The sequence below is a fragment of the Meleagris gallopavo genome, chromosome 1, assembly GCF_905368555.1.
Source record: "Meleagris gallopavo chromosome 1, MGAL_WU_HG_1.1, whole genome shotgun sequence".
NCBI classification, from domain to species: Eukaryota; Metazoa; Chordata; class Aves; order Galliformes; family Phasianidae; genus Meleagris; species Meleagris gallopavo.
In genome coordinates this window covers 38289934-38317077 of record NC_139404.1, presented here as the reverse complement: position 1 = coordinate 38317077, position 27144 = coordinate 38289934, and the positions used below count along the sequence as shown (strand labels likewise).

General features: G+C 37.6%; 1 protein-coding gene across 11 annotated transcripts in view; it reads right to left on the bottom strand.

Annotated features, from left to right (window-relative positions):
• Positions 1-27144, bottom strand: part of LOC100539795 (neuron navigator 3) — a 398436-nt gene that overhangs the window by 112286 nt on the left and 259006 nt on the right. For 8 of the 11 annotated variants that reach the window (XM_031553711.2, XM_031553705.2, XM_085221662.1 and 5 more), the window contains 4 exons: positions 22038-22106; positions 19277-19416; positions 11741-12776; positions 2319-2434 (listed from right to left, as the gene is read on the bottom strand). In XM_031553711.2, the coding sequence (XP_031409571.1) occupies positions 2319-2434; positions 11741-12776; positions 19277-19416; positions 22038-22106 (1361 nt within the window). The remainder of the gene's footprint in view (positions 1-2318; positions 2435-11740; positions 12777-19276; positions 19417-22037; positions 22107-27144) is intronic. The other 3 variants (XM_031553706.2, XM_085221680.1, XM_031553709.2) reach the window with 2 other exon arrangements.

Sequence of the window (27144 nt, the reverse complement as noted above, 5' to 3'; positions counted from 1 at the left end):
GTCTTTAATATTTTGGCCTTATCAATAGTTGGTACCATAAAAAACAGTAAAGACTGATGAATTATAAAATATAAAACAGGTGGGACAGCACTTCATGAACCTTCTCCTATAGCCTGTCGGTGGTTTCCACAGATGCTCAGTCCCTTGCATGATTTTCACTGATCCTTTTTGCCTACAAATAAATTGTGCTAGTGTGTTTGGCTACCAATTTACGAAAAGAAATCTGAGATGATATTGAGAATGTGCTCATACATAGCAACAGCGGAAGGTTTCTGAGAAAGACAGTAGCCATGTGAAAGAGCTTTTTTTTTTTCATGCAGGTTCACCAATGGCAGTCACCAATTCCTTGGTGGTAGTTCACCAAGCAGACAAATATATATTCAGCAAATGTAGCATCTGAGCCATTTATGCTGTTACAAGCCAATTACAGGTGACACACATCTGTTTTCTGCTGCACAAAAGCCCTGAACCATATTTTCCCAGTGATTCTGCTTTGCTGCCTGTTATGTCAATCAACTGCTAATGCCAGAGTCTGAATAATCAGCTTAGAAACATCTCTGATGCCTAGTGCCCTTTATGCTTTTTTCTTCTTTTTGATACTGTTCCACTCTGTTCAGCACAGTAAAAGGCCGGGAGACATGATATCCTTTTTGATCATTTCAGCAAGTACTGAACTGATTTTTTTTTAATAATCTAGTAGATAATTCCTTGAAGCAACCTTTGAATTGCATTAAATGTTTCAATTTACACTCTTTATACTTACAAGACCAAAGAATATGACTTCTGGATTAATTCAGAATCTTTTTTTTTTTTTTTTTTTACTTAAAGAATTACTACTGTAAAATAACTTTAACAGGCACTTGTCACCTGCAGGGAACACTTTATCAAGCTTCAGGGTGTCGTATTTTTTATAAAATAAGGGATGTTAGACTTACAGAACTTTTGAAAGCAGTAAGACAAACCAGGACAAAAGCTCAATGTCAGTATGAATCAGCTAAATGCCAAGGCAGTCCCACAAATCCTGAGCATCTGATTTCCCTTCTGGTAGAGAGATAATTTTAGACTGATGTGTCAAATGAGTATTTTAAAGTGACTTATATCCTGTGTAAGAAATGCATGACTCGTTCTAAATTGATTTGAGTGTTAAAATTTTGGAGTAAAATGGCAAAACTAAAATTGAATCCACAGGAACAGGATTTCACCTTTTATTCTTGTAAAAGGGATATTGAGAATAAAAATGCTGATTAGAGGGAAAAGAAAAAAAGAAAAAGAAAAAGAACAACTCTGTCAAAGAGTCCTTTTGAAAGTACTCCCACACAAGCCTGCAATGCAATTCAATCCTGATGAAGAAGTCAGCTATGACACACATTGCTTTGCATCCGTAGGCATCTATGGCCAGATCATGGGCTAATGTAAATCAGTAGGTCTCTGTTGACTTTAAAGGAGCTATTCCAATATAATTAAAAAAAAAACAACAACAACCCTCACATTTGTAATCTAACAAGGGAAATAAAGCCTTTGCTCCAATTTTACAAGGAACTGAAGAACAGAACCTGTACCAGATTAGCTCTAGCATTAACTTAAAATACAGGTACAATAGTAAGGACTTGTTCATTTTCTTGTTTATTAAATAAAGATTCATTTTAAAAAGAAGAAAATAATCTTACGTCATTAATGTTTCAATTCTGGTGTTATGACTTAATTTGAAGGTCTTAAATGCAACACGGTGTCAAACATCCTGAAGTATAATTCCCATGGCTGTTCTGAAGCATTAAGTATGACTCTAAAAGTAACAATGACTTGAAACCCTCACTTATGAAAGCCCATTTTCGGCAACGATGAAGGAGCAGAACAGAACAGAAAGAATCAGTTCAGTCAAGGAACTGGTAACCAATGACAGAATTTGTGGGTGCCAGGGGAGGTTCAGATAAGACAGAAGGAAAAAATTCTTTAAGATGAGAATGGCTGAATGCTGGAACAAGCTTCCTAGAGAGATGGTTGAGGCCTCATGCCCATCAATGTCCAAAAGACATTTGGACAATGCCCTCAGTAACATGCTTTAATTCTTGGATAGCCCTGAAGAGGTTGTAGTGATATTTGAAGGTCCTTTCCAATTGAACTGTTCTATTTTGTTCTGTTTTGCATGTGAAACAGTAACTGTGCATGATCCAAATTTTCTATATACTTAAAGCCTCTCATGAAAAGAAGTCAGAAATATTATTTCAGTGAGCTGTAAAGCTCCTGGTAAGAAAAAAATATATAAACAAAGAAGCACACAATTCCAAAATTGAGGCTTTTTCTGACTTTTTGTCACTTACCAGATATCTCCTCTAGGCACTGTTTGGCAGTCTTACTGAACGACAAATCCATTTTAGTAGGACTGGTGCAAGAATCAGCAGGTGGTAAAGAGGTACTGTCATTTTCTGAAAGAGTTCTGAAAACAAGCAAGAAGATGGATTATTATCATCTGTCATACAGATATTAATGGAAACAAACACTAGCTGCAGCTCAAGCTAAAATTATATCTCGATATACATCCTAGGTAAAGACATATGTTGAAAAAAACCATAATGTCGCATTCTTACTGAATTAGTTTGACTCCAGTTAGACAAATTTGCAACTTTGTCTCTTCAAAAACAACTCTGGAGCTTAAGCTAAGAAGTTTGGAACCATTTTTTTTTTCTTACTTTTTCTTTGCAGGAGTCAACCAGATATAGGCAAAATCCATTTAAATCAGTTAAGTCACATGGTAAGACATATATAAGGGAAATGAAAACTTTCATTGCTGAAATACTAAGTGAGATAGGCCATGTGTGAAGAAGCTTAGGCAAGAATGGAATGGAAATCTGGCTCAGATATTTAAATCCATGTGCAGCTTCTTTCGATAATGCTCCTTATATAACTGGGGAAATGGAATAATAAAAAGTGTTTCCATTTACTTACTAACATATAGCCCATATGTTCTGTGATAGCATATTTCTGTGGATATCAATGGTAAACTATAATGGGTACGCTTTGGATACAGTGGATACAGTTATTTGCCACTGCATAATGATAAGTAGCAAGAATACACCGATACATAGATTATAATATAAAACATAACAATTACTATCTCTTCCTAATGAAGAACTGGAGCATAAATGGATGATCTTCAAGGTCCCTTCCAACCTAAGCCATTCTGTGATTCTCTGATCTCTCCTACCCAGGTGCTATTCAATTATGATGACATTAAATAGCAACCTGTGCCACATTTGTATACAGTAAAAGAATGCAACTAAAGATAATGCCAGCTATTTCTCAAAATAAAATGGAAAACATTCTTCAGTTACAGATGAATTTTCTCCGTTTTTTCTGACACGAATAACACACTCAGTCTTCTGATTCCTTGAAAGACTGGTGAAATATTTATATCTCAATTTTAAAGCATTACATTTATAGCTCAAGTCTTAAAATTCACAACTGTGTTTCTAATGACCAACTAAACTGTCAACACGCAAGCATTTAACTTATCACTCAAAATAATTCTATGACAATTTGTGTCATAAAATTACCTTCTTGTTAATGTTTTCTTCATTACATATTGCACAGATTTGTTCAGTAATTCATGGCAGTAACTGAGGGAACAGATATATGCATATACAATGGAGCAAGTTTTGTCATGCTGAGATCTGTTGATTGTAATCCTTTCAGTCATTTAACTCTGACCTTACTTAGAAACAGAAATGTAAAACCTGTGCACTCCTTATCTCTTTCTGCACTTTGGAGATTCGTGAAATAAGCAACAGACCTCTAAAAACTATTTTTGCTTCTTGTCTACTATTTCCCTTTTCACACTACTGGAAACACAAATGCAGCACACAGTTCAAGGTCAAACATGTCTTACTGACCCTGAATATGATTTTACATCTACTGTATGGAGACAGTGATCTCAGTGATAAACTGAAATCCCAGAGCCCCACCTGCTTTCCTGTCTTGCTTCAAATCAGCAAAATGAATGAGGGACACATCTACTTTCACTAAATGTAACTTTGACAGATCATGAAAGGTCTGTCTGGGCTTTATGATGACACATAGTGCTGTATCACTACGCCCAGGACAAAAGGTCAGCCCAAAATCACATCTCAGAAAAAGACACTTACAATAATGGTAAAGATAATCAAAATGTTCTGCACTCTTTTCATTAATCTCAAAAAACTATGCTACAAGGGCTAGAGACAGAGAAAGGTTGGCATTAAGAGGAACTAGAAATGTGCAGGCTTCTACTGGTCTTGCACTAAGGGCCCTCAGCTAGTTGAGAACAGTTCAAACATTTCTAGCCACATCTGTAAATGTATATGGACTTTACCTCAGTCTACTTCTGTGTAGAAGTAGAAAAGGATCTCTTTCACCTTCTGACCTTATGGCATTGCATGCCTGATTGTGTAACTGTCCTTCCATCAATCACTACATTAGCCCAGACAGAGGATGTAAAGCCCTCTCTGAATGACCAAGAGCCTTATGTATGCTATTTTCTAAGAGAGGATTGAAAGGATCTATTCTTAATTATTTGCCTTTCTATAATTAAAAAAGGATTAATTGATCTGGATCCTCACTGGACACCAGTATCCAACATTTACATGTCTCAATCTAGTGAATGGAGAGAAGGATAAGCACAGAACTTCAGTGATTTGGACTGCCCTCTGTCAGATAGTATTGTCTATACAGTCAACAAAGACAAATAAATAAATAACTACTAACTATATGGTATATATTTGCTCATGTTAAAAGGGCTGGATTCCCCTACAGGTAAAAGAGCACAGATAAGTAAAGAGTGAAGTAAGTAAAGAAAACTTCCGAATGAGTGCATCTATTCACCTAATATGACAATGAGTAAAAGTTTTCACTTGTTCAACTCAGGTCAAATCAAACCTTCTAGAGTTATACCAAACAGCAATTAAAGCACATTTCTGCTCTTCATGTTTTTGTTGTTGTTGTTGTTTGTTTGTTTGTTTTCCTCATTTTCAAATACCTGATACAGCTATAATCAGGAGATGCTAAAAAAACACCATGAGAAGAGATACTTACAAAGATTCCCATTGCAAATTTTAGAATCCGATTGGTGGGATGAACTACAGCACAAAATCCAGTTTCTGAGATATAAAATAGCATCAAAATCTAGTCTCAAGCTAAAAATACTGAATAAGTAATATCAAATAACACCACTGATTAAAAAATATTTAATTTCTAGAAAGACCATCGAAACACAAACCAAATGTAAATGCAATGAGGTTTTCTTAACTTTACAGGCAGCCTGAAATACAAGATCTAAGAGGCATGAAACATTTCTTTTATCTTACTTCAGACTTGAAATTTCAAATATGATGTAAAATAAATTTGATTTGATAGAATACACATTACAAAGAAACTGCTTTACTGACTTAATTCAGCAATTTAATGTTTGATTTAGTAAAAACATCAGTGATTCTAATTATTCAAAGTGACAGCAGAAATTCTACAGAGGACTATGGATTTTGAACAGTTTAAATTCTGCTAGCATAAGAAAAATAGTTATTTGCCAGTGGAAGCGTTGGGCCAAAAAGCACCTGCTCAAGGACTGTGTTTGAATAACCCAAGGAGGATCCTGTGGACAGGGCCTCACCAACAGGTCTTTCTCTAACAGGCCTCCGCCTGTCTTACCAACAGCCAGCACTTCCAGAGCAGCCCTGTCTTTGGTGCAAGATGGCCCAGGCCCTGTCTTCTTTCTGGAGCTAAGTTTAGACCACGTGGGTTGAAGATTTTCTAGTGGTAAAAGGCTTCCAAGCAAAACCATGCAGCTCCAGGGGAACAACGAGGTCCAGGTATGGACAGGGCCAATAAGACTTGCATCTCTCTTGTCATCAAGGAAGATTTTCAGTTTTTTCAAAACACGCTGTTGACACTTCTTCCAATGCTATGCATCTGCAGTTTAGGTTCATTTAAGCAGGCGTCATGAAATCAAGACAATCTGCTTTCTATTTTAATCGTGGCAATCAGAATAAGTTTACCCCCAACTCACTGAAATACGTTACCTATTTGTAAGAGATTAAGACATGCTTAATGGGACAAACTCTGTTCTCAATCACACCTGCACAAGTTCGATCAGTTTGATTAAAATGATTTTGTACAAAAGTAATTAAGAACAGAATTTGAAACACTACTTAATAATCTGCCTTTAACACAGTCAGTGATTTCCTGTCTCTAACAAAATAGCCAACCTTTAATAAACACAGATAACATCAAAGATTTGTTTGGTTACTGCTCGACATCTCATGATATCAGATGAACATGCTGCTTTTTTTTTTTTTTTTTTCCCCCAACAGCTCTCTAAGGTGCAGCTGTCTTGAATGTGTACTGCTGTCAGTGTAACAGACTGGCAGGACCACATCTGGAATACGAGTAGTTTGATCACCCATGTTCAAGACATATGAGTTAAATTGGGAACAGCTGCAAAGAACAGCCACTTGGATGATCATGGGAAGGAAGAAACTCTTAGAGGAAACAAAAGAGATAATTTGGTTTAGCCTTACAAAAGACAAGAATGGGGATAGGCTTATTCTCTGATGCTTTTAAAAAGAGCGATAACAAATTCAAGAGAGGGAAAACAATTTTTTAAGCTAAAGGATAATGACGAAATAATAAATTGAGGCATTCTCATTGTGCTGCTTGTAACAAATTTCTAACAGTGAGATGAAGGAATTATTGAAGGAAAGCTCCCATTGGAGTAGTGAGGATATCTAGTTTAAGATGAAGCTTAGTTGCTTTATGATAAAGGCTTACAGCGCTGCCAGTGACGGAAAACCAAACAGGACTCAGAATATCATTTTTGGCCCTGTATACTACATTTTACTGATTATTCAGTCAAAGGAAGAAGTGTGTATGACAATGTAGAAGAATAATTTCAGCTCGTAAACAGCGGGAAACTAAGTTATCAGGCTAAGGTTTTAACTCAGTAATCAAGTATGTGCTTAAATGATTTATTCCCCCGCTACCCTCCTTCCTACCTTTGAAGTCAACTCCTCTACACTGGAAACTTTTCTTGCACAATTACTCGAAAATCAAGCATGAGAAAATGGGAGGATTTTTCTAAACACTGATGTTATATGGCAATGTTCAGTGCTACCTATGACTGAGAAATATTGGTAGTGACTGTTGCTTTAATTTCACAGCAGTAGTGTAAATAATAGACATCAACAAAGCACTGCAGTATAAATTTGAGTCATCATATTTTTAAGAGTTGCAATATGCTTACCAGCACAATCTATTATTAACAAACACAATTATCTGATAAAACATCCTGTACTAAAAAGTTAATTTTAACTCCACAATCTATGACTTCAAGTCACTAAAAGTGGACACAAATATGGTTTCTACAAGCCCTGCAGGTGCTATGTTTTCAAGATCCTTGAAGAGTAGTTTAATTATTTCCTTAAGCTGGTACAAAAACATCCTGAAAAAGCAGCTGGAATTGAATTTCACTGTGCCTCCAGAGGTGCAACCAGATTATATCCTCCTTTCCATTTGTCATAGTTATGTACTTCCTATGTGCCCTTGAAGCTATGGTCTAGCAATACAATTGTTTCAATCATCATATAGGAAAGGAGATGGGAAGATTTTAGTACCTGGTAACATGTTTCTTTATTATATTTACTTTCTCTGTCTTTGTACAGTGAACACTTTAGTCCTCTCCAGATTATAATTTTGATCAGAAAGATGGTCTAGAAGCCATCTCATTCAGTGTTCTGCTCAAAACAGATCCAGTCACACGAAGTTGCTCAGTGCTTCATCTGGTTAAGCCCTTTCTGAGGACAAAGCTTCCACAACCTCTCTGGGCAACCTGATAAAGTCTCACCACCTTCATGGTGAAAATATTTTTCTAAGATTGAATCAGAGTTTCCCCTATTGTAACTTGCATACTACTTCTCATTCTATCATCCTGCATTTTGAAGAAGAGTCTATCTCCATCTTCTCTATACTAGGCTGCTGAAATCATCAGCTTCATCCTCTTGCTATTGAAATAGCAACTCTCAGCGGTCTCAATTCAGAAAGTACTGAAGGTTCTTTCAGGTGTGTCCATCATTAACTGACAAATTTACCTGAAAGAGTGACATTTAATCAATTCACAACAGGATGATGAGCAGTTGGCTAATCCTCTTCAGCAGCTTCTAAACTTTCAGAATTTAAGGCACTAAATACTTTCTGAGTGCTGCAGACTCTCGGATTTGGGCACTTCGAATTCTATATTCTAATCATATGAAAGAGATCCGCTAAGTTCCTGCAGCAGTGACTCCAGGAATCAATAAAATAAAACTAAGTGACAGTTCATGTAATAAAACTTGATGCTCTACTGAAAAAATTTCCTTTAGTATTTTAGCAAGTTCACAGCAAATGTTAATTGCCATCACTTCACATACTTCTTGTGGGTTTGGGATGATTTATGTCAACCAAGCATTTATATTATGGAGTAAGCTAATATTTGCATTACTACTGGGACTGTTCTGTTTCCCATTTTATTGGAACAAAATAATCTTACATAATTTGGCAAAATAAAGCAATAATTGCATACAATTGGCACTTGTCTTTGCAAGAAAATGTTTGAAAGTACCAGTTACATTACACTTCTGAGCAATATATTTGAAAGCTAAGAACTCCTAATACTGAGCAATTAAGCTGTTGTTATCCGATTAAGATTTCAGAACAAAGATTCAGACATTATTTTCATTTTTGTGTCTTCCTTCCCTGTTTTCAGCATAACCTAGTAAGCACTAAACTTCTGTATTACTCTTCACCAACTGAAATTTAAGCAACACTAGGAAGATAACTAAATTCTACAGCCAGTTTTGATACAAGTCCAAGGCATTCTGGCAGATGGTGCAATTTCCATTTTCCTCTAATTCTGTCTGCATGGAAGAATGTGTAATTTAAAGCAGGGGTTGATTTACTTCAAAAAATTATACAATCTCTTACACCCTCCTTTGAGTTGTTTTTCCTGCTGCATCTTTCTTATCAAGCTTTCTGGCAAACAAATTACATTTTCTTCAGCCTGTCATAAATCCACTGGACCCTGCAGGCAAGTTCAGAGAGGACATTAAAGGAGATGTAAATAACATATTCACAACTGCATCTGAAAATAAATAATTACTTTCTGATGAGGATGGAAGAATTTAAATTACATCCATTTAGATTATGTCAATTGCAGTTTTTACTGTTGCTAATCTTTGAAAAGAAGTAATAATCCCGTAAGAATTTCCATGCTATGGTGTTTAAGAGGCATAAATACAATGTGGCATCAGATAGTGACCAAGCACCAAGAGTGCAAAGCTGAACAGTGCAATGTAGCACCTGCTGGTGAAATAGCCTATTCTATCCCATTCTGCCCATTAACAGTGAAAATGTTCTACTTGCAGCCATGAGCGCTGATAACTCTTCAAGTACTCAGTATTCACGCTGGCCTCAAAGAAACTCTTTGGAGTAATTCCTTTTACTCACAAATCTACACTAATATCCTCAGAGCTAATAAATGATCATTGCCAAATATATGGAATCCACAGATATTAGTGATAAACCAGAAAAAGCACTTGTCTATTTAGCCTTGTGTTAATATACAACCATACTACCTATGGTAGTGTTTTGCAGTTGGATGAATTCTGCAGGTTTCTGGATAAAATGCATTATATTTTTTATTAGTTTATTTTGAAACGTTTTAGAAGAACTACAATAGATGTTCACTGAGCCTCGACATTCTTTCTAGCTATCAAAAAGCCTGTTAGTCTGAATGGTAACTACTGTTTACTACCTCATTGATCCATAAAGCTGTTCCAGTAGCCAATAAGCGTACCTGAAAATTCCAGGTATAAATTGTTGACATCACTCAAAAAACATTTAGATTTAAAAGCAATAAAATGTAAATATAGTACCCTATCTTTGTGTATACTTCTACTTGCTGTTTGTCCTCAAAAATAAATCTGCTGACTTCGGGAATATGACTATTTTATCCTTGCTTATATTTATATTCCTCTGTGAAATCGTCGTGTACTATTACAAAGCCCTTGAGAGTTGTAAGGAATGCAGTTACTGTGTATTTGTGGGCAGATTCGGCTTTTGGTTACAGAGATACACATTGAAGAAAAAACCTCATTAAAGTTGGCCTATTACCCTGGGCTCATGGCATTCTGAGATCAGACCTTGGCTCGGAGAAATTTATTTTCATGTGAGATTTAACTTCAAATGCAGTCTCTTTTACTGCTTGTTTGAAGCAAACAGAAGATTATTAATACAAAATTTTGCTGGAAGATGCACACTTATATCACCCTTTAGAATTCCAAATACAATTTTCATCACGATGAAGCTTAAAAGAGCAATAAGGTTTCTCCATCATGCAATGAAATGGCATCAATCTGTGACAACACTGTCATTAAGTAACAAAAGCATCTGAAAGCAAAGCATAGCCTCCTTTTCTCTCTCCTTATCTATGCAGTCTAACACATATGTAGGCCATGTTACACCACCCTGCAAGCGACTGTCTCACTGCAAATATTCCAGCCAGCTATACTGAAACATTGCATATTTAGTACACTCAGTAATACATTTAATTGAAACTCAGGAGGCAATCCACTGCATACTAGAATAAATGTATCTTATATAATGCCTTTTGCCCCTCCCATGTGATTTTCAGAACTGCTTTTGTTCAGAATTAACTTAAACAGTTTATCACTCATCGAGATTGGTTTTGAAGCTATGTTTAGTTGTATGTAATGATATACATACGCCCTCAGAGCCTACTTCAACATCTCTTTATTCTTTAGCCAAGATTATCTACAGCAATACTCACTAACAAAAACTGCCAGTATATTTTGTTTAATAACATATTTGTCATTTTATCAGATGTTAAATTTACCCACAACTGTAGCTGAAGCTCTCCAATAGCTGACATCTGAAATCATTACTCAAAGTGCCTGCCAGTCTTTCTACACTTACTCTGTCTTCTGGTTTGTATAACAGTGAAATCTCTCATTTTCCTTCGGTTGCTTTACTACATAGCAAAATAAATTCAGGTACAGATCAATACATTTAACTGCTCATTCCCCTATTCCAGAGCCTTGGCCAGCAGAAGATCATGCACCACCACTAAAAATTAACTGCCTCTAAGGAGTTAATCTATATCTAGTTCATGTATAAAAACTAACAGCTAGCAAGCTTTTCTCTCTGCCCAAAATACTGGAATGCTTTCAAACGCTTGCAAAAGTTTGTATATGATTTTTCTTCTAATATCCTACAAGTCACATACTCTGAAAACGTCAGCAGTTTATTTTAGGATTCTTTTAGCAAATGGTGTATTTTAAGCAAACATTATCAGATATCAGCAAATAAATGTTGAGGTTCTTAAACTGCACACAGGAATATTCTCACTGGAAACCTGACTCAGCCATGACCTTTCAAAAACAGAGCAGGAAACTCATAACGTGACTTGGATTTCCAATCAAAATATCCCAAATTTTAAATGGCAAAAATGGAGTGTTTTCATATAAAGTAGAGAATCAGTGTTCCAGGGGAAAAATTTTTGTGAAGCAGTAATACTTAAAATATCAACAAAACATGCGTGATGCTGTGACAGCATGTGGAACCTGGGAGATAAGAAACATGACAGTGTGATAGCTCATCATGTTCTACATTTTAGCTCTTTTCTGCATGGTAACACAAAACCAATTTTCCTGAGTGACCTTACCTATAAATGAAAGGAGCTACTGTGGCAGTGTTGGGGTGGCTGTATTGCTGTTGCTGAGGAAGTTGGACAACACCATTCCCCGTGCTTTGGCCACTGCTTGTTGCTGTGCCTGACAGAGCTGTGGAGGGTCCCGGGGTGAGAGCAGTGCTTGGTTCTTTCCCTTCAGAAAAAGCAAGCCCACAGGAAGGAGAAGCCTTCTCGTTAAGTTGGGATTTAGGTGTTGGTTGGGACTGGTTTCCTTTTGTAGTCCTCAGTTTCTCAGCCTCCTTACTTCCCACACATGCAGATGAAGTACTTTGCTTTGCTGTTGGCACCTTTGATCCAGGTTTTGGGATCCCACTAGAAGATGGTATTAAACTTTCCTTCTTGGCTGTTGCTGTCTTGCTTCCCTTTGGGATTAAGCTTGCAATTTTTGAGCTCTTCTTTGTAGATGCTTCAGTGACCTGGTCCTTCTCTTCCTTGACAGTTTTCTCAGTGCAAACTTTATTTTTGTCCCTGTTCTTTTCCTCTTTGTCCTTTGGCTGTAGCAAAGACTTTTTATTGCTGAGATTTTTGCTTCCAGCTTTCGGAGGAGTTAACTTCGGTGATACTTTAGGACTGCTACTCGTGGAACCGCTGCTGTTCACCCCACCACTTAGCACATCCACCTCACCACACTCTGAAAAGGTGTCATCCTCTCTCCCGCTGTCACTGGGCCCTGAGCTCAGCGACAAAGGCGGTCTCAGAGCAGTCCTAGCATTAACCAACTTGAATTTTTCCAGCATAGATTTTTGTCCAGATGAAGGGGGCTTCACACCTTCAGAAGGAGGTGGCTTAAGCCTGTCTGAGGATGGAGTAGGGGAGGTTGCAGGACTGGGCTGCTTCACGGACAGCATGGTCGAGGTCGCGCTGTGTTTGACATTCATGGATTTGCTGCGCCAAGGCTTGCTGGCACTTGGAGAGGGTATGGCAGAGACCTGCTGCTGCCCAGTGCTGGTGGGATGCTGCACGTTTCCATTCATGCCTGCAGATGGGTGAGGGCCTTTTGGTGAATCTGCTTAAAAAACAGGAAGAATGACAATGGTACAATTATTCTCTCATCATCTCCTGTCTAAAGGTAACAGTATATCCCCCAGCATAAAAAGTACAGTCACGTATAAACTTTCACAAATCAAGGTAAATGTGATTTCTAATAAATATATTTTGCATGTGTACAGGGCATGCAAGAATATATGATCAAAAATGCCTTTTTTCCCACCACTGTGGTGTTGCTAAATACTTCCCGCAATAAGCTCAAGCGTGCCTGAAGATGCCTGACTTGTAACCATCCCATTATATAAATTAAACCTTCCAATGTAAAGATTTTATCTTTAATAAGTTGTTAAAAAAAAAAATCCAATCAGTTGCTAATAATAAAAAAATCTTAAAGACCAAAGGAAAAGAGAATGCTACAACATTGGAAGAAAACAAAGAAAAACAAAACAAAACAAAAAAAAACTGAGAAAGATGGTATTTTTGGTGTTTATCTAAATATATATATATATTATACAAACATAGAATCATAGAATTGCTCAGGTTGGAAAAGACCTTAAAGATCATTGAGTCCAACCACAACATAACCATACTACCCTAACTAACAACCCTCCACTAAATTATGTCCCTGAGCACCACATCCAAATGGTTTTTAAACACATTCAGAGATGGCGACTCAACCACCTCCCTGGGGAGCCTATTCCAGCACTTAACACCCTTCGTGTAAAGAACTGTTTCCTCATATCCAACCTAAACTAACCTTGGTGTAACTTGAGACTATTCCCCTCATCCTGTCACCAGTGAGAAGAGACCACCTTCGCTCTCTCTGTAAGCACCTTTCAAATATTGGAAGAGAGTAATAAGGTCTCCCCTCAGCCTCCTTTTTCCAGACTAAACATCTCCAGTTTCTTTACTCTCTCTTCGTAGGGCATATTCTCCAAGCCCTTCACAAGCCTTGTTGCCCTTCTTTAGACCTGCTCCAGGACCTCAATATCCTTTCTGTACTGAGGTGCCCAAAACTGAATACAGTACTCGAGATGAGGCCTCACCAGTGCAGAGAACAGGGGCAGCATGACTTCCCTAGTCCTGCTCACCTTAAACTGAGACTACAAAACATGTAACAGAAATATAGTTCATATAGTAGAAAAACTATGCGTGATGTTTCACTTACACAAGAGGACAAAGTTATACCCTGTGGCTCCCCTGTCTAAATAATACAGCAGATGAGGACAGAAAGGACATATCTGCCTCCAGCACAGTTTGAAGCTGTGTGCAATTTCCATTTTTTCAGTCTCAGCCCTTAGGCCATAGTATGGATTAGACTACCCACCTAGAAGTCTTAAGGTCAGTAATACAGGAAAAGGGGGATTTCGAGCATCTCGGGAGAAGAACTGTTTTTTCTTTAACAAATAGAATGCACACATAACAAAATGTACTGATCCAAACAGGATGCAAAAAAAAAAAAAAAAAAAAAAAGGTTTAAAAGTAAGTAAATAAAAACCTAAACAAGATTAACACAATTGAAATGTAACAGCCCCTACCTGATTAACACTATTACCAATTGCACTCCAGAAATCCAATCACTTCCACCTTCCATAGATGTCTTAAATGCCATCTGCCTTGAGTATTTCATGTGCCCTCAGCAACATATGCCAACTCCGCAGCATTAAATGAATTGCACAGTAGGTTTCGAGAATATTTTGAATGCTGGGTCCGGTTGGTTGACAATAAAACATTAACAGACACGAGTGGCCTCAGAACATTTTTTGGGAGAGGTAAGGTGATGGCTTATCTCTCTGGCTCCAGGCAGCATCATGCATACAGAGCTGTGCTGCTGCAGAACTGTTCCCCATTCCATGATCAAGGCAGGAACTGTGGCTGGGCCCCTGCTATTTTTTGGTGAGCCTCAGATCCTGGAACAGAGCCTGGGGCAAACAACAGCTGTTACATATTAATACAGCCCTCAGGCTTCCTTAATTTATATCAGGGATCAGCCCTATGGCTGATAGCCTAGGACTGGGTGTGCATGAGGACCTTCTTTCACATATGCATTGCCTTCCACTAAACATGCCTTCATTACACAGGAGGATTGGGGTATTTAGCTTTCCCAGTGGTACTTCAGTTGAAAATTCACCTAAAGTACGTGCAAAATTAATGAAGAATAGATGTAACAATCTGAGCACAGCAGGATATCACTGAATTTTCTTGAATTAATTCTGTTATACTTGTCTGGCTTCAGGCTGCTAGTTTTACCAAAAAAGAAAGCATCCTGATTATAAAGAAGAGTACAAGCATTGCCATATTTCCTGCTATATAGTATTGAACTAATGGGGAAAAAATTGTAAAAAGAGAGGTATTCACTGTTTCACCACCAGCTTGTTCTGCCACATATGTAACACATGCAGATTCCAGAACCACTGATTTTTATTTGATCCCTATGCCACAAATCATAAACAGCATTAAAAAGTACAAACAGAGAACTTGCTTTTTATATTAAATCTGAAGTTTCCACTGCACACTATCAAGAAATAGAGAGAATTTGCATGTAATTAAAGATGTGGAATAGAAAGATTTATCCACTCCTAGTCCAAATGTATGACTTGAAGCTGCACATCCTTCATTGCTTTCTGAGCAAATGGATTTAGCTCTAGCTGCTCATTATATGAAATCTGTCCCCACCTTGTGGTGCTTTTGTAATATAGACTAGGACAAAAAAATCATATTTATATATACTAAATTTTACAAAGAGATGGGCTTCTGTATAGGTTCCCATTCCTTTATTATTGAAAGGCATAATCAAGTTCTGGTGAAAACAATCCTGCATTCTGCTTGAGAGCTCTGTGCTGCAGGGCTCAGCCCAATCTCCTTTGGGAAAGCATAACTTCAGCCTCTTAGGTGTGCACTGCAGAAAGTGAAATTGGCTCCAGAACCCAATATACAATCCTCCTCCTCTGCTTTTTCATCACTGACCTTTGCTGTATTCAGTGCTAGTAGGGAAGACAGGCTCTGAGAAAACAGCTCCCAGCTGCAGCATAGCCTGGCAGTGATTTTCCAGATACACTGGAGGAGGCTTATTAATACTGCTATGCCAGGTGCCCAGATCATAGCACTCGATGTTAGTCACTCACACCAGAAAGGTTAACAGAAAATGGAAAAGCAGTAAGGGATAGCTGTAAGGATGCCTGACAGAATGAGAGCTCTGTCTAGTGAGTTCAGTCAGTTCAGCTATCACGTTCCAACCAAAGCAAGCAGCCATCTCTTATCAGAACAGGAGGATAACACCATCAGGGATCACTGGCGGCGTACGTGCACCACAGCACACGTTAACAAATTGGCAGTGGGTGCACATACTGACCACAGAATAATGATATGCAGCCATCAGAAAATGGGGATCTACAGCAGCACTTCTCAGAGTCTTTATGAACAAAATAATCAAAAAGCATTGAAATTGATTTAGGACAATATATAAACAATATTTTATGTTGTAAAGGTAGGCAATTATTTTGGTGACATAAAGGTCCTTATTAGTATTCAGAGACAGTGTTCCTAAGCTCTGAAGTGTAAATATTTGTAGGTTTGTTTGTTTGTTTTTTTAATGTTAAATTTGCCTTGAATTATTTTGCTGTTATTCTCAAAATGCCTGCTTTATTACCTATGTGGACCATTAGCTTATTCAAAGAGTTTTATTTTCCCAGTTTTCTTTTCCTCTGTATTTTACTAAATCCAAAGGACATAGATGTGGTGTCACCTGAATAACTTCTTTGGAACCCATCCAAAAGCTGTGAAGTCCAGGGCAAGAAAAAGACTCAAAGTTCCACTGCAAAGTTTCTGCACATGACATCTTTATCATTTTGGTGCATCTTTTTTTTTTTTTTTTTTTCCCCGATTTGATCACTGTAACATAATATTACCTATATCATGGCAGTGCATTATGTCCATGGGTGAAAATTGGACTGTTCTGAATGAGCACCAAAACTGCTTTCACTAAAGGGGACCTTGGCTTTCATACGGTATAAACTACGTACTAAGCAACATTCAGAAGAGATAACATTAAAGAACCCACTAAAAAAGGACACACTACATAGCAGACACTTATTACATCTTATTTTGGACCACTTTAACTCTCCTTTATGTCTATGCCTGTATATCCTTTCCTTACTGTGACTGAGCTGAAAACTGTGTAATAGGAGAACAAATTTCAAGTATTACTTATAATTGGATCAAAAAACCCTTATGCTGTATATCTTTTCTAAGATCTCTTTATAGCACATACAGGAAGTTCTACAGCAGCAAAAAACAAAACAAAACAAAACAAAACAAAACAAAACAGTATCAAAAGTGGTCTGACCTTGAAGAGGTTTGTATATCCCCATTTCTATTACCTATTTGCATAATGCAAATCATCCCCTTTTCTGCTTCAGTTTATGTAGCACTAATGAAGAATCACCAGTTGTTTGCTATACGATCAAAGTCTCAGAAATTAGTGTATGTGGACTGTATGTCCATTATAAGCTGTTAAAGTTGTCTTGCTGCAAGCGTCTAGATTAGAAGCAAAAAATTAAAATACTAAGCTTACTGTGTGTGCTGGAATGTAAGGAAAGATAATTTTTTCAAGGTGCCACATTTTTTTTAAAGAGATTTGTTATTATTAGTACTGCTACTGGGAGGGTTCAGGTTTGTCTCAGAAAAAATTCTTCAGAAACACAGAACAGTCTTAAGTACTCAAAAATTAAGAAAACTTGGAAGTTTCATTGTAACATTTTTCAAAAATAGCCATTATAATCATTTCATTTTTAAAATATCATGCTACAACTACTTTTCTAGTTAGGCAAAGTAGTTTAGTGAATTGAAATACTGATTCCCGTGTGTTCTGTCAGCGTATTATAAAAGAAAAAACAACAGATAGCTATCCTTGCATTTGCAGCAGTCATTTTCTCTAGCATTTTCTTTATACACATATTGTAAAACTTGTATTCAGCTTATATTTGCATGAAAAATCAATATTCCTCCATCCATTTTGCTGTTTTCTCAAAGGAAGAAAAGACAGCAGATAGTAACATCTAATATGCAATACTTAATTTAGTTATGCAACATTATATTTTCTATATCCTGTAACAAGAACTGGATGCTTGAATACAAACAAAGCCACCCTTATCTTATTGCTAGTGATGACTTCACTAAAAACCTCATCAATGTTCTCATCCCCTGTGAAGAAACGAGTAAGCAAAGAAATCCATCATGCAAAAAGCCACGAAAATGTGCAATGCCATGTAAACCTTAGCAGTTCAAAGACAGTTTTCAACTAATGAACCAAGAGCAATCATACCGATGAGCATGCCATACCTTTCACTCTTTCACATATTTCAATAGAAAACTTATGTCAACATTACAAAGTAATTCTAAAACCTGAACTTGCTGTACATACCTTCACTCAAGCGGCCACATCTCCTACTTCAAAACTTCACTATCGTATTTGTGAACTATACAGTGTCTGTTCAGTTTATTCTCTGATCTCTTTTTAGTTTTAGTCTGTGTGTCTTGCAATAAATGAGTCCTTAATAAAATAAACTGCACTACAGAGCTATCTAAAACATTCAACTGATAGTAAAAATAAAAAAAAGGAACTATTGAAAGGATGGTTTTATATCTTCAGATACAGCTAGGGGCAAACTGTGTTCATCAGAATTTTATAAAAAAAAATATCTGGATAGCTGCCTGTTGCTTGGATGAAGAACATTCACTGCATACTTGTTCCTCCCACAGACCCCAAGGATGCAAATGGGTACTATGTATATTGTATCATTTTCAACTGTATTCTAACCCAGAGATATGAATAAAATGTTGTTCATTACACAGAGGGGAGGACTGGATTAGTTACACAACTCAGAAGGCTGAATTTTTACATTATTATTTCTGAGATAAAGCCTGAAGAGGCACATTTTCCAGGAAAACAGCATCAGAGGACTGATGAAATTGAAGGACTAGGGGAAGTTTGTTTGCAAAACAGACAGTCATGCTTAAAGAAGGTAATAAAACATGATCATTGAATTCAAGTCCCTACCAAATTTCATTACATTTGACCTAATTTTCAATTCTCTGTTCAGTCTGACATAGGGTCCAGAAACAATAGACATATGTGATGTTCTCATGTAAATGTAACATTCATCTCCTTTAGATGCTCAGATGCAAAGTTCTCATGAAAAACACGGCAGCCTTCCTATGGGTATGAGTGGACTTGAACGTGGACCAAGATTATAGACAAGCAATATGGATTTATTTTCCCTTTAGAAGTATCACTCGAAGACTTTTCTATCAAAGAGGGATGAAATACCACAGTAACATCTTGAAAGGTTCCATTCTTAAATTTTACTCCAACTCAATCACAAGTCCTGATTCAGAGGGCTGACACCATAGTGCTTCCTTCACAAGTCTAAGTATTATATTTATTTCTTTGACCCTTGTGAATAGGAGCTTTTTTTTCCCATTGTGTATTACTTCTGTAGAGTAAGTTGTCTAATCACTTACCTTTTTCATTTCCATTTGCATATTGTGGAGGCTTGTTTTTGTCAATGCTGTTAAAGCTCTGGCTTCTCCGATTTAAATTGGAAGCTCCCTGAACTTTGGTACTGCTGCCTGCAGCTGGCACTCTTGAGGGTCCTGGAAGCCTAGAAGTATAATCAGAAACTGGTTTGTTGTATGCAATGCGACATATAGAAGAGGCGGTATACAAATATCAGACCAGAACTCAAAACCAATGACCAAAACCAATGATTTTATGTAAGCAACAATAAACAAGAGGATTCAAATTGGGTAGACTCAACAAATGAAAATAAAAGCTTATCTTTATGCACACAGAAGAGAAAAAAGATGCTTTCTAGATTCACAAGACATGTAAGAAGATGCTTTGCATTTGCCATTAACATTGCTAAAACAGATTCACCTTAAAAGACCATTAAAGCGCAGCATCAACTTGTATTTAAATAAGTTACTTTTCAAGAGTAGATTTTACAGTAATTGATTAAAGCACAACAACATATAACTGAAACATATTTCATTTCTCTAAACTGTACTCAGTACTCCACAGCTGTGTTTAACACAAAAGCTGGTATTTCAGTTTTCTTATTTGGTTATTTTCCAGAAGACTATTGTCTTTAGCAATTCTACCTCTTTCGGCTTGTGAGATTGTAATTTCAAATAAGAGTACTGAAAATAAATGTTTTACCTGAATGCTACAGAAGAATGCATGCCTTTTTGATACAAGTACACAATGTAGGTTATGCAGTTCGTTTGTTAGTGTTTGCTGCCACCATCTGAACCTTACAGAGTGGCTATGCAAAGGAAAAAAAAGCAGACTGATATCCTCAGCAAGTGTAAGCCTGCATTGTTTCCTGTCTGAATCTGCTCTGTGATGAAAGATTCTTTAATACATCCTTGCATCAAACTTTCTGCAGCATCTTTGCGGGTCACTCCACTTCTTTCCACTTTGGTTCTGACAGACAAAATGAAATGCTTAAATTGGAAAGACACTTTTTCCATAGGAGAGGAATATCTATCTTGTGTTTTTCATTTAGTGCAATGATATGATGATTTTAATAATGTCAATGCAAATTAAGTCAGAGGTATTGAATTATGTTACACTATATGATGAAATAACGGCATGAGAAGGGAGAAAAACATCACATTACAATGAATTACAAAATGCTAGATTTCTTCTAAACTTTTTATGTTGACTGTACTAGTGTAACAGAAAGGTTCAAATTTTGTTTTCATGAGCAGACACGTGTAAACAGCTCCATGTTGTCTTCCTTTACCAATTTAAGTCTCAGAAAGCTAATCCATCCATTGTTTTTACTGCTCCTCCTGGCCACCAGCCTGCCCTGCTTGTCTGTGTCTCTGCTCTGCAGCTGTACGCGTGCTAACCTTTACTGTGACCCATGAATTCTAGTGATCTTCTGCTCCCTGAAGAATGCACTAAAACAAACTTAAAAATCCATTTGCTCCTTCTCATTACCCTAATTTGACAGGCAGTGAGAGCCCTGAGATCATTTGTCAAAGGTAATGAAAAAAGCAATGAAAAGGCATGTGCAACACTGGAAACTCATCTGTTCTATTAAAATATGAAATACTTATGCATATATTCTGCATGCCAGAATTCAAGAACTTGCCACAGTAAGCACATTATACTTGAGGTCATTTGCTCTACACACTTTCCAGTTTACCTCATATGCTGTCTCTTTTAATTGAATTCAGGTTTTAAATTGCTCTTGTAGAATCATGTTAAGCAGCTAAGGAAATGCAAAGAGGAGAATAACAAATAAGGGACAAGTCACATACCTCTGAACAGGCTTCGGAAACACTGCCACAGATTTAAAGTATTAGACATTAAACTGTTAACCCCAACATGTTGAATGCAGACAAGACAGGAGCATCAGCAGTAAGGAAAACGGAAGACCTATAAATGCAGGTGCAAAGCAACTGGACTGTGGTATAGCTCACTTCAAGCTATCGCCAGCAACTCAAACTGTGTTAGTGCACTATGCTGCAAAATGAAATCTTTATTGTAGATTATGCAACTTACAGTTCATTGTTCTCACCAATGAACTGTCCAGCAAAAGTATGATTAATGAACACATTAATTGCGCGCCACAAAAAAAGAATAAGCTTTAGATCTCAGCTTCTTTCTTCTGCAACCCGGCTTGTAGATTTTAGTGCTCGTGGTGCTCATAGTGCTATAAGTATAGGTGAGATCAGAATCAGAGCAGCTGTGTCAAATTCACAGGCATAACAAAGCATTTTGCTAACAGAGACTGTGTTGGGCCTACACTTGAAGGAGCAGAACTCTTGACAGTGCTTTTCACTGCTCTGTTTTGCTTCTGCACGAACTTGGCTCTATGAACCTCTCAGGTAGGTTCCTGATACATGTGAAACATCCATTGGGAACTGGGATGGCTCCCAAACATTTTTGTTTACGATTAAAGTAAGAATTTGAACTACAGAATAGAGAGCACTAAAATCACCAACTAACCCTCCACCTGATATTTTACATGCAGGATACAAAGATGCAGGATACATATAAACCAGAAATATTACTAATAAACAGTACAAATCAGCTCCTTCCAGTCCATACAAGGCTTTCCTATTGCAAAGCTCACTGATGCAAAGTTTGCACGCATAACATCAATACACATTGATTAATGTCCACTTATGTCCAAAGGATAAAATACCAATGGACAGTGACTCGCTTGAGTATCGCTAACAAGCAATAAATTAGAGATATTTAACTGACCTAGAAGCCTTTTTTTGACTGGTTGCAATTCCACTGTGATTAGACTGAGTTGCATATCTGGCTGTGAGACTGTATGAGAAGAAACAGAGAAATTGAATTAAAGAATTTCTTTGAACATGTATAGAAAGAACACACTTACCAGCAAACTATGAGTTAATGAATGTAAATTGAACAAGGAGAGAAAATACAAATCAACTGGCAAAAATATGAAGTAATGCAACATGCAGATTTTTATGAAAGATGCAATGCACAGATTATGAAATAATGGATATTGCTATAACTTGCCTTATTTTCTAGAAATTATTTCAGGAATTGACAGTTCGGGCACAATGACTGAACACTAGCTCTGCTATGTAAAGAGCACTTCAACACTTTATGCCTGTGCTTTTGCCCCCACAAAAAGTACAAAAGATGAATATACAACTATCTGCCCCCCCCAGCAAACTGACTGAGTTTGCAGTCTGGCAGGTAGAGAGAGATTTGCCGTACCAGACCCAGTGGGGACTCAGAATAATTTCTACTAAAGAAAGGCAACCCTCATGACAGTAGAGCTATATAGAAAGAGAATTCCATCATAATTTTCTTTATTGATGGCAGCACAGTTCATGTATACAATGCATTACCCAGGCACTGAATCAGAGGCTCCATTAGGAAAGCCAACACGTGTACTTAGATTCACTGTTAAATTTCATAGGAAAATGCATCTTAGTTTATTAAGACCAAGTAATATATCTACAAATGCTGTGCTACAGGGCTAAAAACTATACATTCCTTTTAACATTCTGCAACATTACTAAACAGCAGATTGATACGGCTACTGTTTCAACCTTTTGCACAAGGGATATCAAAGATATGGCCAAGGTAAGGCCTACTGCCAAGTAATTTCAGATACAATAAGCGGGTGCACCATGTGGGACCCATATAGCCTAAGGGCAGAGTCAAATGCCATCAAAAAATCAAATTCCTTGCATTCTTCAGAAAGGGACAGAGAACTGAGTAAGCAGAAGCTCTGACAATCATAGTCTCTTTACAGTTCTGCATATTCCTGTAACTATTCTGAGTAGTGGCAAAACCACAGTGTTTACTTCCACCTTGACAGACTGGCAGCACTTACAGGAAATGCCTAGTGACACTGATTTTACCAGAAGAACATTAAAAAATTTCTGCTGGCCCAATGAGGTAGATAGTGTAGAATAGAGGGGAAAAGTTCTCACAGGAGAAAAGTATTCCCACACAGGCATGGCTCCTCTGAAGAAGAGCACAGCAAAGGCACAAATAAAGGACAAAGTGACACTTGAATGTGCTGCATGATTATTGTTACTTTTCTACCACAGTGAAAGGTTCAAAACTGCCTCTGTGCCTGCCAGTTATAAAATGCACGTGCATACACTGAAAAATAAAAGGGAGGCTACTTCAGTGTTAAGAGGGTAAAACCAAATCATTCAATATATAAAAGCAGCATTCAGTTCTCTGAACATCTATCTACATAGTAATGCCGACAAAGTGCTCTTTCATATGATTAAAACTTTTGTGGGAATTGTAAAAAAAAATGTAACAATACCATCATAATTACACTATATATTTTTTCTATGTATAGTCCTTAGTATGTCACTTCGTATTTCATTTGCAGCCATTTTTTCTTAATGCCTAGACATATGATGAAAATATGATACATGATGCTTTACTGAAGTTATTAAAATTGTGCTTAAATTATTAGCCCATCTTTTGATAAATTCTTCCACTTGTTTTTTTTTTTTTTTTCCTACATACTAAACATTAAAATGAAGAAACCTAGCAATGATTAGCCACTTATCTGCACTGACTAAACTCAGAAGTTTGTGGGAAAAATGAAATGTCAAATTAAACCTTAGAGCATTTATGCTGTAGAAGTTACAGTGATACACAGTACAATAAACATGGACAGTGAGCTGGAAAAGCAGAATGAATAGGATGCATCTTAACCACAAGCTGAACAGCTGAAGGTTCTGCCTTGTCATGGTGCTTGGTAGCTTTTCTAACTTGAAGTGTTACTCCAATGGAGCTGGAATCTACTCAAATCACTCAAACTCAGTTGCTGAGTTACTGATAAGCTGGAAAAACTTCTTTCCTCTCAAGCCTGTTTGCTGGGATTCCATCCACTAGCAAATTCAAGAATCTTTCTGTAGACCATATGCAATTTTTCCAGACAGTACTGACAGGAATGGATAGATTTGTCAACATTGAATATAAGCATTGTGACTGGCTAAATTTATTTTTAAACCAACGTGTCAAATGAAAAAGAGAATTTTAGCAGCTCATAAAATAACTGTATCAAGCACCTAAGTATTTTGGTTCTTCCTTCTCCACTAGCACTTGATGTGCTGTACCCACTGAAGCTCTGCACAGATGTCTGTTTCCCAACTGCTGTCCCCCGTTACAAAGTGAACTGCAACATTTTGAAAGTCCAGCCACCTTAGAGCTATTCCGAGTGCATAAAATATTTATCTGCTACTTTTCATCCTACCCGATTCTTATCAGTGGGTAACATCTGGCAGTCAGGAAAACAAACCTGTTTTGCTCAAAGCTGTAATTTTTCTTATGCTAATACTCAAAGGCATAATAAATATATTCCTGCATTAAAGCAGCACAGATGCATGCTAACAATCCAAAGAGCAGAAATTTAACATCACAGCACTTAGGATGAGGAATGATTTATTTACCAAAAGGCTAGAATGTAGGATACTCTTAGTTTTCAGCTGTCTGCTCCCCAAATCCTTTCTATTGCCATAATATTCGTATCAGCAGCCTTCCCTGCTATACAGTCACAATTTCAGCTCCTTGGAGCAGCCGCAGCAGCTGCCTGCAAAGCCCAGCCTTGATACATTGGAATGAAGGGGACACAGGGACTGTGGAGGAGAACAGCCCCATCTGCAGAGCATTCAGGAAAGCCCAAAGGGGCAGCTCAGAGCTGGGGCTCAGCACTGCCATCCAGGGGCTGGCATAACCTGCATCTGCACCAAGGCCAGGAACAAATCAGCTGGCCTCTGGCTTCATGCTTATCACTCTTCTTCTATCTAGTGGATAGAGAATGAGAAAACAGATTCTTCTGGTTAAGTAAATCCTGCTCAAAAGAGGCAAGATTTATAAACACATCTGATCCCAAAATCTTAGAAAAACTCTGCAAACTGGCTTCCAGGTGAAAACAAGCCCTAATGTTTTCCTGTTTTCTCTCACACTCCGGCAAAGCACTAATCACCACAATAGAGATGAAATGACAGAGTTTGGTGATAAACTGTGAGAAAATGGAATAAGCATGCTGAGGCAGCCCAGAAAGAGAATTCACTGCAGAGTTAACTGGGGAAGTACTGAGAGGGAAGCAATGCAGATGTTAGAGACTGTGATGCCCCTGAAGTGCTAATGGAAAACCCCAGCGCTATACCACAACCAGTGGCTGTGCAGCGCTGTGGGTCACTATGGGGAGAATGCACCATGAGTGATAACACCCAGACAGGGAGCTGAATGAGGGCATGCAGCCACAGGCAGAATAAAAGGGTTTAAGAAATGGTCCTGAAAGATGCAGGCAATCTAGGAAGTCCACATCAGTCACAATACTAAATACTAATTCTTAAATGTCATCCTGCTGAAAGTGAAGAGAAATACTCAACTAAAATGGGGACATAGGAAAAAGAGACGAAGTGGGAAGATAAGTGACTGCTAGATACTGGACTAAACCGCCAGAAGATGTTTCTGCTGAACAAATAGCATCGTATACCAGGAAAGAAGAAGCTCCTTGAAAGAGTGTATAACATGTAAAGTTGAAGGATACAACTTGTAAAAACCTAGATAGTGAGTACCAATCAAGCTGATTCAAATAAAATATTTTAATTGCCTTCTAAAAAAGGTAACCCAAGCAGCATCAGCCTGCATATCACCTACTTTCCATTAACAGTCTTTTGAAAGATCAAAAGGATCACATTACGTTACTCTGTCACAACTGTGTAGCCATTTTCCTGCAATGTTGAGGTGTATGATGGCTCTAAAATGACAGCTATGTGATCTGTTAAAGCCAGAAAGAAAATCAAAGGGGGCTGTAGTATGTAATCAAAGTTCTACCTTACTGGCATACTTGAATTTTAGATGGTGTTGATCTTATAAAGTATATTTATATATCACTAGGGTGACTGCACTCCAGAGCTTCCAAGATTTTTTTTATTAGAATGATTCCTCAATTAAAAATGAAACAAAAAATAATGAAACAAAAAATACTAGTTAAAAATGAACAGAAAATGTTCCTTAGAAGATCTTGACTATGCTGTAATCAATGTTAACTGTCTCTCCTGCTCTCAGACTACTTGACTGTACACTGGTAGATAGCACAAGATACAATATTCTAAGGTTCACCTGATTCCAAATCCCAAGCCTGCCACAGGCTCCACAATGCTCTCCAAACAGTCTGGGCAGTGAAAATATGCCCCATTCCTCAAAAGAACAGACTAGCAAGACTGAGGAAAAAAACAACAAACTCACTTTTCAAAGAACAGTGTATTTCTGACATTTCTTGTGCTATTTTAGCCCAACCCTGGTGAAGTAATCTGTTTACATATATTAGAAAGTCGCTCTGAAAGTAATGCCTCCTATTTATTTCTATGGAAACCATAGCAGATACAAATAGCACAAGAACAGTTGTTGATAGAGGAAGTTCTCAGCTACGCTATTTTTTCCAACATAGTGACCACTGTTAGCTCTGCATTTTTGCCAGTGATGAGCAAGAGCCTGTATGCTGTGCTTATGAAAAACTGCATGGCCATCCAGAATGTCCTTGTTTTTCACATCCCTGCCACCACTATTGAAATGTGCCACATACTGCTTCATTGTGCTCACCATCCCGTTTGGTCCCCATGAACAGCATCAATGAAAGTCAATGGGTGCCATTTTTTCCACACAGAGGAACTCAGTTCCGCACTTTCGCTTCATACACACTTCCATGTCAGACACCATTTTTTCAGACTGCCCCTCTGCTGCCATCTGTCACATTGTCAACGGTTTACGGGCTGGTTCGGCCCGGTTCCGTGACTAGAAGGGCGGAGGGATCCGCGGATCCGCGCCCCCGGGAAAAAAAAGAAAATAA